The sequence below is a fragment of the Pleurodeles waltl genome, chromosome 6, assembly GCF_031143425.1.
Source record: "Pleurodeles waltl isolate 20211129_DDA chromosome 6, aPleWal1.hap1.20221129, whole genome shotgun sequence".
NCBI classification, from domain to species: domain Eukaryota; kingdom Metazoa; phylum Chordata; class Amphibia; order Caudata; family Salamandridae; genus Pleurodeles; species Pleurodeles waltl.
The window spans coordinates 973,335,570-973,347,478 of NC_090445.1; the positions used below are offsets into that span (position 1 = coordinate 973,335,570).

The 11,909-nt window shown below is 42.0% G+C and overlaps 1 protein-coding gene across 7 annotated transcripts in view; it reads left to right on the top strand.

Annotated features, from left to right (window-relative positions):
- The window catches only part of CEP55 (centrosomal protein 55), a 209,241-nt gene extending 198,225 nt beyond the window's left edge, over nt 1–11,016 (top strand). For all 7 annotated transcript variants that reach the window (XM_069239827.1, XM_069239828.1, XM_069239833.1 and 4 more), the window contains one exon: nt 9,935–11,016. In XM_069239827.1, the coding sequence (XP_069095928.1) occupies nt 9,935–10,141 (207 nt within the window). In that variant the 3' untranslated portion in view covers nt 10,142–11,016. The remainder of the gene's footprint in view (nt 1–9,934) is intronic.
- The last annotated feature ends 893 nt before the right edge of the window (nt 11,017–11,909 follow it).

The window sequence follows — 11,909 nt, forward strand, 5'->3', positions numbered from 1 at the left end:
TAAGCTATGTTGTAGAGCAGTGTGGGTGCAAGGCAAATCACCTGTAAGGGTCTCATGGCGCTGGAGTTGCTAACTGTTTCATGGTGATCTGTTCATTCGAACAGCCAGGTTTTGAGTTCTTTCTGAGCTTCAGTTAACCAGGCATTTCTGAAATGTACCCAAGTGGACCTCACCAACCTTTTAACTGTCAAGTATTCCCTTACATGGCTACTATTTTATCTTATCCTTGGAGAATGCACAGACTGACCCAGATGTGGCAAAGACAGGGTCGTTTTCCAGACCTAGTAAGCCTGCATCTTTAAATGCCTCTGGAAGTCTGAGTCCTTTAATTACATACTCATGGGCTCACATACTCCAGGGTCAGTTCAGGGTGAGTGCTTCAGTTGACTTTATTGGAGAAACTTAAAACATATAAAATTCTGTACCTAAAAATGTGGAACTGTTTCCACTTTTATGGAAGTATGATTACTCCTGTGCTCAAACGTTTTGGAGTAAACGAGTTGCGCAAAAACAAAATTGGAGCTCCTTGTTGGAGCAAGGTACAAGGTGATCAGATTTGGTTTTCTTTTTTACATTTCACAGTTTGCCAAGAAAAATCAGCCAGTGTTGTTTGTAGATGTGCAGAATGAGCAAAGGGAAAGGTTCCAGGGGTCCTGGAAGTGAGATAAAATGGATTCTTTCAAGTTTAAGAAATTTTCTGGGGTTACAAATCTGGACTTCTTAATTTAAACACAAAGAAATCTAAAGAACACACAGACATCTTGGCTCTTGTTTGTTGGGGACATTTGTATTTTGGGGGATTTAAAAAGTGCAATAGGAGCATTTAAAGGGCCACGGCTTCGGGTAAGGGTCCCAGCGCACCAGTCCATCGAGCCCTGTAACCCTCTGCACAGTAGAGTGATTCTTGTGGAGATGTAAGGGCTGTGCTTGTAGTGAGTCAGCGTTGCAGAAACTATGAAAAGCAATAGATACATGTACATCTGTGGTGGTGACTGAGAGGGCATGTGGCACGGCTTTTGGCACAAACATTCTCTATCTGAAATCGAAAGGGATGAACTTAAAAAATTCACATGCAACAACAGAGCCACTTAAACCTACTGTTAGGAAGGGAGCACTTGGAAGCCCGCCCATGCACACAGTTAATATTGCTAGAGGTGAAGGCAGGCAACACTTAACATGAATCTGGCGAAGAAATGTAATGGGTCCCAGGGGGATGAGCGAGAGATGTGCTATGAGGAATGAGGTGACAAACATACTTCAATACTTTCCTCCACCGTTGCCTGCAGTCGGGATAGTTTTACTTCCAAACATAGCATGAGTGTTTACTAACAAACTTTCTCTGCGGTGCCATATCTGGCACTTCTCAGACCTGCCAGCGGCATCCAGAACAAACAACTAGAGTCTTTTAATGTTCTTGGTGTATCTCTCACTAGAGCTCCTACATAACGGGAAACATTAAAGCAAAAAAAAAGATAAAGCAGTCCAAACTTATGGCAAAAGTCTCCAAGGAATGGGCACAACGCCTGTTGCTCTTCTACTTGGCAGATTTCATTAGAAAATGGAGAAGCATGGTGTCATTTTACTGCTACAAGTTTGCTGCTTGGTAACTCTTGGTGCAGAAGCCCCAGCAAGCTGAGACTTGGACTTCTCCATCGGGAAGACTGACATTTTCATGCACAACCACCCCGTCCATGGGGTGGGTTGGGAATCTGCACCACCTGGACTGCTTGATCTCCGTGCTCACGGGCATGCTACAGCCGCAGGGCTGGGCATTGCGCTGGGGAAGATGGTGGCTGCAGGCTCAGTACACCAACCCACAAACATTTCACAAACCTTTCACAGGGATGCCACAACATTAATCCCTACAGGCTCGAGGACTCGACAAATGTGAGCATAGACTCCAGGGGCCAGAAGCACCACAGTCCATCCCAAGGGGCATGCCATCTGCAGCACTTTAACGGATCCACCGAGGAGGTTTTTAATATGGATATAGGCCAGTGAAGGGGATTGCACTGCCTTACAAGCAGACACCCAGCACACCGGTATATTGATGTCTCAAACTCCTACCACAGAAATCGCACTCTGGAAGCTTTCTAGACTTTCACTAGCTGTCAACAGAATGGTGGCAAGGATTAGGTCACTGACAATGAAGTTTTGCGTTCATCTAAAAAGCTTTCAAATAGTTTGCACCAGTGCAAACTCACTTACCCACATTGCGACACACTCAGGAAAGAAGTCATAAAATAGTACCCCTAACAAACATAAACAAGCAAAGCATAAGTACACACTACTTGGCTGGTGGAAGGAAACAAAAAAGAGGTAGAAAGAGGAAGGATTGACCATTAGCAAGCAAGTATTTTTAAAGGACACTGACATAGATAAATGAAAAGCAATGGGTGGACTAGAAGCCCACAAAGAATATACAGCAGGTGTTGAAGCTCTACCTAAAAACTGAGACCTGCAAGCCGTTTGTCCTCCTGCTTTAGATGGTCTGTTTCCTACAGAGCAAATATTAGGTAAACTGAAGGCAGAGTCTCAGGCCCACTCCTCAGCAGACTCTGAAAGCGCAGCTGTAAATTCTCCATAGTAGGTGTGAAAACACTCATGGGACATTCACAAGTAGATACAAGAAACAGCAATTGGCAAAGGGAAACATGCCTGTTGGTTCTCAACTTATTCCAGCAAGAGGTGGGATCCGCAGGAATTTGTGGCATTGTTTATGGGTGGGTGTTTGCAGGGGTATCTGTGGATTCAGGGATATATGGGTAAGCAAACAACGTAAATGTATATTTAAACAGCACTTCAGGGTAACTGCTGAAACAGTGATCAGCATGAGTTAAAATCTCTGCAAGGTTGGCTCAGCCTTCCATCCCTCCAAAAATCAGTAAATTAGGTACCATTAAATTAGTAAAATAGCACCATCTGATATATAAAGTACTTTGTGCCACACATCTGCTGTTCTAAGTGCTACATAAAAACTAAAGTTATTATTTATGTACACACACAACTGATTTTTTTTTTATGCTGAATATGAGGACCCAACTCAATGGCATTTATTTTATCTAGTCTGAACAATACCTGTTTTGTCACTGAGAGCAAGGCAGATCACATTTAAAAAGCAAAATCATAACCCCCGGACTATTTCACAGGTTAGAAATTTGTGACCTCCAGGTTGCACAAAGAACTCTACCAATTGCATGAACCCACCGAGCAATCCTTTTATCATTTGAACCTTTGCTGCACAGATGGCATTTACATTACTACTAAACAGCAAGACTGGAGAAACAAGTTGGATGGTAAAAATACAAATTTGTGGACTAGACATTTTCAAATACACAAATGAACATGTCACTTTCTCATGGATAGGGCTTTAAAGACTGAGTTTAAGAAACAGCAGAGTTGGGAGTCCAGTGCCTGGCTGGGTTTTGAATGCAGGTGTTTTGTGACTCATCTGGCTGAAAAGCTCAGAACAGGTCGACAGGGAGCAGTACTTAAAGGGCTTTGGTGGTACGGAATAGAGGTTAAGATTCTTTGGGCTCCAAGTGAGTGTCAGCTAGCAGAGGTGCTTTGCTGACACTGGAGCCTCAGCCAAGGAAGTCTGTTGGTTGAGTTGTTTTTTAGCGCTGGGTGGTAGGCTTTAACTGTCAGACCAGCTGGCGTCTTTGAGGGCTGTCTGAGAAATATGAGAGTGAGTTAAAGGCTTTTCAGGGTAAGGAAAGGGCATCTTGAAGACAGTTAATAGTCTCCTGGGCCTTCACTGGCCCACAGAGTATAACTCATGATGGGCTGAGAGCACATTAAGGATGCTTGAACTGTGTTAGAAGGCCATCAGAAGGGTGTTTGCAGACTATGAGCACAAAGTACATTTGAGCACTGGTAGAATGGATCGTAAGGCCTGAGGGATTAAAGAGGGTGTATTAAGAGTGGGAGAGGGTCCCTTACAAGTGTTCAGGTCACGCGTATGTTCAGGTGAGGGGGCAGATCAATATTTTTTCCCCCTAGGGATTGGGAGGGGGAGAATAAGTATAAAAAATAAAAGTTTGAGGAACACCTGTCTAGGCTACGTAGGAGGGGTATGTAAGGAAAGAGGACATCAAGAAATGTAAAGGATATACTGTGGAACCAAAACTTTGTAGGAGAGGTGCCTTCAAAGGATCTAGGCACAATTTGAGGCTGACCATAATGGAGTGTGAGTCGGTTACCTCAGTGGTTCCCAACATTTTATCTTCTGTGGACCCCCACGATCTCAATAATGGAACCTGGGGACCCTCATTGAATCATTATTTGACTGCGGGGACCCCCACCCCATGGAGTCATTACTCAAAGCTGGGGACCTAATCTGTTAAAATTATTACATTTCAGAAGCAGTCATGAACCTCCTGAGGAGGCTTTGCGGACCCTTAGGGGATGCCGGACCACAGGTTGGGAACCACTGGATTACATCAACCGGGCTCCTACGGGTCAAATGTTTTATCTGCAGACTTAATCCTTTAAGGTGCACTTCTAAAGCCACCAGGCACCTCATGGGAGGCACTCAGATGCGCAGGGTGTCAGGAGGAGGCCAACAGCAGGGTCCTATCTTGATCCAGTTGCCACTGGTCGGCTCAGTACGTCCAAGAAAAGGCCTCTTGCAACTTGTTGTATCCCTGTGGTTTGAACAGGAGGGCCTGGTTCTTTGTCCTGGAACTAAGAGGGAGCAAGTCCAGCCCCTTGTGGTCCTTCTCAGTTGAAAGAAAGCATTCCTAATAGTTTTTTCCTTAGGCCAATAAATGTTCGAGAGAGGGTGTCTGGAGGTGCCACATTTAAGCCTGACAATAGTTGGTGAATGCTAATGACTCAGGGGCACACCTAACCAAAGGGGTAAAGGTTTCCAGGGGGTGGGGGAGGGTGGGGTGTCAACCCTTACCCACTCTTGGCATTGTCAAGATGGTGACAGCTTTCAGCCACACTAAACCTGGGCTCTAAGTGCTTGGTGTATATGTGGTGAATGTACTATGGCAATCCTGGTGTCCTCCAACATCTAACACTAAAATAAAGTTTTAGGCAGCCACCGCACTTGCAACAAATCCAGAGACAGAAGTCTGGTACGGCAAAAACCAAGTCCTGCACTTTCAAGCTGCTTTGTATCACTCACAAAGTTATACATGGAACAGGACCGCTTTTTATCAGAAACAAAATAACCAAATACATCCAACAAAGAAACCTCCGCTCAAGATTGGCACCCCGCTTTAGAACACCACCATACAGGAAAATGACTATAGGTGGTACATCCTTCTCCGTTCAAGCAGCCAAACTATGGAATTCATTACCCCCAACTATAAGAGCCACAGATAACTTTTTCGTCTTCAGAAAACTATTCAAGAGTTGTCTCTTTCCTTCATAACCACCATATTCAAACAACTATGGACTGCATATGCCTATGTTGATAAATATTTTTTTCAGATTATGTGTATATTTCTAGTTATGTATAGTTCTTTAGAAAATATGTATTGCTACAATGTCATAACAATAAAATACACACACTCTTTAAACCTGTTTGAATAAGTATATTTTGCCCATGGTTCTAATTATGTATTGTATATGCATATGTGTGTATTCATATGTGTTTGTATGTGTGTATGTATGTGTATATGTTGTTTCTGTGCTTGGCATGTTCATGGGTTATTGCATGGCTCCTGGGTCGGTTGTTATACTAGATATCTATGAATTCCTGCTCTCACCTTATCACACTTATCTACCCATCATCATATGTCATGTATCTATCAAACTATCCTCCATTCTCACTCTGACTCATCCCAAATCCTTTCTACTACTTTCATCTCCTAAATAACTCTGCCTAAGCTCTTCCCTCCGCTTCCACATCTAACTCACCAAACCTCACTCTACTACCGTGACCTCCCACACAACCCTACTAAATTCTCCCGCATTTATCTCACCCTGCTTCTATGCTCTCCCTAACCCTTCCACATACTCTTCCCTCCTCCATCCCCCTTTACTCATCCCAAGCCTTTGGTTTGAGTAAATTAAGGATATACTCCCAATTAATACTTCTGGATTTCTTTCCTCCTCCACCCCTCCATTACTCCAGTCAATCTAACTAACAAACTCTCATATCCGCGGCTCAAATTAACTCATAATAATACTAAAACTGTACTCATTATTTCCCAATACTAATCCATCACTAATTCTTGTTGGGTTCCAGAGTAGCATGCTTCTCACCAAAAAGCGCTTCAACGCCTCCTCAGGGGTAGTAAGCGCTATATAAATATGATTACAATACAATACAACATGGTATATGGATGCGCAAGAATTGTCTAGACAACCTATATAACCTCACACACACACACACAAACACACACATACCCCTCAATCCTCCCACCCCTCCACCACACAAACACACACACACACACACACACACAAACACATGCTTTTCAGTTTGCCCATATGCGGCTCAACAGACTTGACAAGCTGGGTTTAATAGAGGGTTGTCAACAGGATGGGCACAGCCCCCATCCTTGTGCTTATCTGAAAGGAATCATCTCTGCCCCTTCAGGTCAACCTGGTAATCATAGTGACCGACTGTGTAGCTTGTGAGAAGAATTTCACACCTGATTTACATCCAATTCAGGCCAAGTACTGGCTGGGAGAAGCTGGAGAATTAATTCTAATTCACCTCCAGGAACTTCATACGGATAAAAGATAACTTTCCAAGAGTTACTTTTCCTTAATACATTTTTAAAAATCTGAATTCACCATTGAATTGGATTTTTAATAACTATTAACAATATTTTTTTGTTATTTTATCTAGCTGGTCCTTTCTCGGACGTATACTATCAGTATTTTAATCTATACTCTGGTTTTCTATATAGCACAGCTAAGCCTGCCACATTGAAAACACCTTTTGAATGCTAGTCACCGTAGGGACATGTTAACATTTAATTTCTACATATTTTAAAAACCAGGCACACATCTTTGTGGGCTAGAAGGCCTACATAGTGGTTATATAATAATATTTAAATGAAAGGTTTGGTCCTGTGAAAAGGGTTTATTTTGACAGGTCGAATTGCAGTTTATACATACTCTGTAGAAGATGGCATGGCACAATCTGTGTTGCAATCCACTAGTGTATTTAACTTCCAGGCACTGAATACACTTTGCATCATACACTAGGGACTTATGGGCAATTTAAATATGGCAATTAGGAGCATGTCAATTCAACAATGTTCAAGGGTAGAGCCCAGTCACTACTACTGGTTAGCATGTGTAATGTAAACAGAGGTCTACACCCATCAAAAATAGAGGGTCCAGAAAAAGGCTAAAAATCTGGGGTGGCCACGGAGAAGAGGCTTAATTCTTTCAATGATGAAAATTTTAATTTGGACCTACTAGAGACCAGTTGGCTGGCACTAACCCGGACAGGGAGATGGGTGCTTCCCCTGGGCCTTTACTGGAAGACTTAGCCTCATTTGCCATTGTCACTAAATGGAAGGATGAACCATTAGATTTACAGTTACTTGCTCTAGGCTAAATGTTAAAATGTATTTGTTCTGTCTTTGGCCCAGCAAAAAATTGCAGTGGGTGCTTTTAGAGGTTATCTGTCGGCCCTTTAGGCCTTTTTACATTTACCTGACCAACCAAAAAGGGTTGCTCCCCTTTTTCCTCCTAAACCATTCAGGGTGCCACAGTGGGACTTTAATTTGGTCCTTACTTTATGTATGTACTCCTTTTGAGCCATTGCACAGCTGTTCCCTCTGCCTCTTAACCGTGGGTATGGTTTTTGCAATCACCTCAGCCCGTTGTGTCAAGCTGTCAGTCCAGCCGTCACACACCACCTTCTTTCTGGACAAAATGATGCAAAGGACAAGAGCAGCCTTCCTACCAAGCACTGTGACTTCCTTTCACGTCGGGAGTCTATCACTCTTCCACCTTTCTTGGTCCACCTCACTCCTTGAAGGAGGGGCCGAGACTCCACTGTATGGACCTATAAATAGCACTCCGCTTTTACATCAATCACACCTAAAACCATTATGTGGATAATCACCCGTCTTTGGATTTCTCCAGGGAAATGAAATGCAAAGCAATGCAGAAACTACCTTTGTCCAGGCACTGTCCTCAGCATTAAGATCTGCTATGTTATGGCCAAGAACTGCCTTCGGAAGGGTTGAAGGTCCATTCCATCAGGAACTAGGCTGCTACCACTGCATTGGCCTGCGGAGTGCCTGTCCTGGATATTTGTCAGGCTGCAACATGGGTGTCAGCCACACAATGACACTTAATGTTGTGCCGGGACTGTGCTGAAAAATCCTGCTGATCCAGTCTGATGCCTGGGAATATTTTAAAAGGGAAAAATCCGAGGGTTAAGTGGAGTATCCACTATAAAGAGTGTTACAGAAGGTAAGTAACTTGCTCATTACAAACCTTTTCAATTGGAAACCATGCACGAATTTTATCCTACAGGGTGGTTCTGTGTAAGGATCTCCCTGCCGTAAGTGCTTGTTATGTTTGCGATCATTAATTGATCGCTACTAAAATTACAACAGCCTCACATTACATTTGATGAAATATTCAGATCTTAATTCCCATTGTAAATGTTACATTTTCCACAGCAGTATTTTGTTATGAGAGGTGTGCCCTTCTTCCAGTTTAAGATGTTCTTGAAATGCAAAACTCAGCTATTTTGTGACGCCAAGGTACTAGTGTCCATGGTGAACATTTGCAACTATAGAAAGGGGGCATATTTTACCAAAGAAGAGCTCATATTGCGCTCTGGTTCTATGGAAACTTCTAATGGATGCCCACAACGACAGAGGCACACAAAAAGAACTATGAAGACCCTCTTTGAGTTAAAGATTCACTTAAATTCATATATGTCCTCCAGAATACACCCTACTGGGTACCGGCAGAGTTCTTCAGGTGGGTGGAAGCTCAAATAAAAACATTGCTTTGGGTTAAAAAGCCATTTACAATTGCCGTATGCAAAACTGGTTGGAGGGTCCTATGAGGGAGGATGGCCCTTTTGGACACTCAGGCTTACCATCGGGCCTCTCAACTGGTTAATATTAATTAATGGGCATTTGCTTCACTGGACAAACCCTCCCTAAGGGTAGACAGTAATGCATACGCTCTTGGGGCCTTCTGACACCACCGTTGAGAAGTGGGAGCTGGCATACACTTCTATGACACACACTGACAATAGTAAAGACGTGGTACTGGGCTTTACGACTTTTAAAGTGGGATGGGATATTGATGAGAGAAATTCCATTTTGGGATATGCTAACGTAGGAGCCCTGTTTGGTTTAGGATGGGATGAATCCCTAGACCATGGAAATCATTAATGATATGAAAACCCTTCAAATCAAGAAAAACCTTGAAGGGGCTGTCTAGTGTACCAGGTCACAATAGCTCTCTCTCTCTCTCTCTCTCTGGATGGCCGTTTAAAATAAAATGTATCACCACTGAGAATGTGTAGGGTACGAGTCGTCATTTTTTATTAGGATAAATTATGTTTCCAGTGCAAAAGAGGTATATCTTGTAGAGCCGTTTGCAGCAACCTGGCCGACCAACTGGGTCTCAACATGCAATAGCATCCCCTCTTGGTGCTGGCCAGGGTACACACCTGGGCTGTCAAGTCTCATAATAAGCAAACTAGAAAACTTTCAGTTACTTTGGGCTTTTATCCAAATTATAATCCCAAATTTGGATTACACTGCAAATCATGTCCATCTCAAACAGCAGTTGGCCAAACGCTCCTCCCCCCCTCCCTCCCCCGCTGGTAGCGAACGATTGTTTATTCCCAAGGTGTTGCGTCACATGGTTGCTTGGTTAGCCTTTTATTCTTCATCTTCTCCTACTTCCAAATGTTGTTTTGTTTATTTTTTTCCCTTAGATTGCGATTTTTATATGCTGTTTTAAGGTCGCCTATTTTTCTTTTCAGAAGCACCTCCATGAATTTCATTATACAGAATCACCTAACAATTTCCACTCCGATTTTGATGATCGGTTGAAAATCAGTACTCCATCACCCAGGCGTTCAGACCTGCTGGACGAGAGCTTCTTGGAGTGCCCGAAGTGCAAGGCGCAGTATCCGACCAGTCAGCACAGAGAGCTCCTGGCGCACATTGATTTCTGCGCAGACAATTAGGCCACGATGTCTTAAACTCAAAAATGCACTCCGAAACTTTTCTTCGCGTGTTTTTAAACTATTTTTTAAAGTTATGTATATAAACTATCCATGGTGTTGAATTTCAAGCTTTTTTTCTTATGTTTTCTGATGGACGTCTTCGAACCTGGTGTAATATTGTGTGCACCTTCATGATTGGTTTAACTGTTCATGAAATAACTTTCTTCCTAAATTAGTCCTTTAACCATCTCTCAGGTGGAACAGCAGTTTTTAAAATTTGTTTTATGTATTTTATTTAACTTCCATGAACTACTAAATTATGCTTGTTGCACTGCTGTATAGTATCGGAGTCCATATTATCGCATGGAAGCCAAAGGTAAAACTATAAGGGAGTTTATTTCTTTGATTTCTTAAAATATATTTATGATACTTTGATTTAACCAAGCACATGGGGAGCAGAACAAATAAAGAACTATTTGCACATATCTGTAAAATCCTTTATATTTAATTGAATAATTATTGTGCGGGTTAATAAAAATAAAAACAATCCAGCAGTGTGTTTATCTTTGGTTTGAGGCTGGTATTTGCAAAAACTAGCTGTACCTTTTTAAGAACAGAATACAGTTCTTATATTTATGTAGCTAGGGTTCAGTCTTTTTGTAATTGCCCAACTGTGTGCCTGAATCTCGCATACCAGTGTTACTGGTTTCAAATTCTAAGGAATTATAATTTCGCCCTCAGCTCTAAAGGTATTTTGAAACTTGTATTTGTATGAGTTGATCTGTGCGGTTTCTTCTGGTTTCTTTGGAAATAAATATTTGATTTATATGAGATGTGACTTTTCTCTGTATGTATATATCGTGCAGTCAATAAAAACAAATTTGTTTTATGATTAACCATTTGCACATTTTCTTTATTAATGGTATTCAGATTACAAGAAGATTGTGGGTTGACACATAGAATATTGCAATTCAGCGAGAAGGAAATTTTGAAAAGTGATCTGTATTTTTTTTCATACCAATCACTCAATGTTTTTGATCCAATCCAATCCAAAATACATGTGTAAAAAGTGCTGAAGATCCAGCCTCAGGGCATGCAGGAACGATATGGGAAAATACAAAGTGATGGCCCTGTTGTAGCCACTGGCCTTTCTGATTGCCTATGATGAACTATGAAACCTATGATGTTTGATAGGTTTAAGTAACTGGCTGATATATTTTCAGTATCCATGTTTTTAACATTTTTAAATATTGTAAATCACCCATTTGATATCAGCCTACATTACTGCATTCTCGTTGATTCAAACATGATTTTAAAACTCTAAGAAGACTTATCAGTCCCATCTTGTAACTCATATTTTAAAACCGGTCAATTTATCTAAAGTAAATGTGGGGAGCCCTCGCTGGAGGGAACAAAGACACGAAAGGCCAGTGTACAGTTCTACTCAAATCAACATTTAGGATTATCTTGTTCCGACTCTTGTGAGAGGACATAAGGCTTCACTGTGTGTGTGTGTGTGTGTGTGTGTGGGTGTGTGGGTGTGTGGGTGTGGAGCACACCGGGCCAGATAGAACACAAGAGGCTGTCATGCAGGTTAGCTAGATCCATTGTTATTTCAAACATGGTTGTTCACAATTCAGCATGGCGTGGAAAAGGAATACTCCAATATGGTATTCAGTATGCCATCTATTTTAGATTGTAATTGTTTGTGGTCCCCCTCACCTCAATGCCCCTACCACCAAGAATGCTCAGATTTAAGGCCCATGCTCTTCTTTTTTTTAAATCTCTT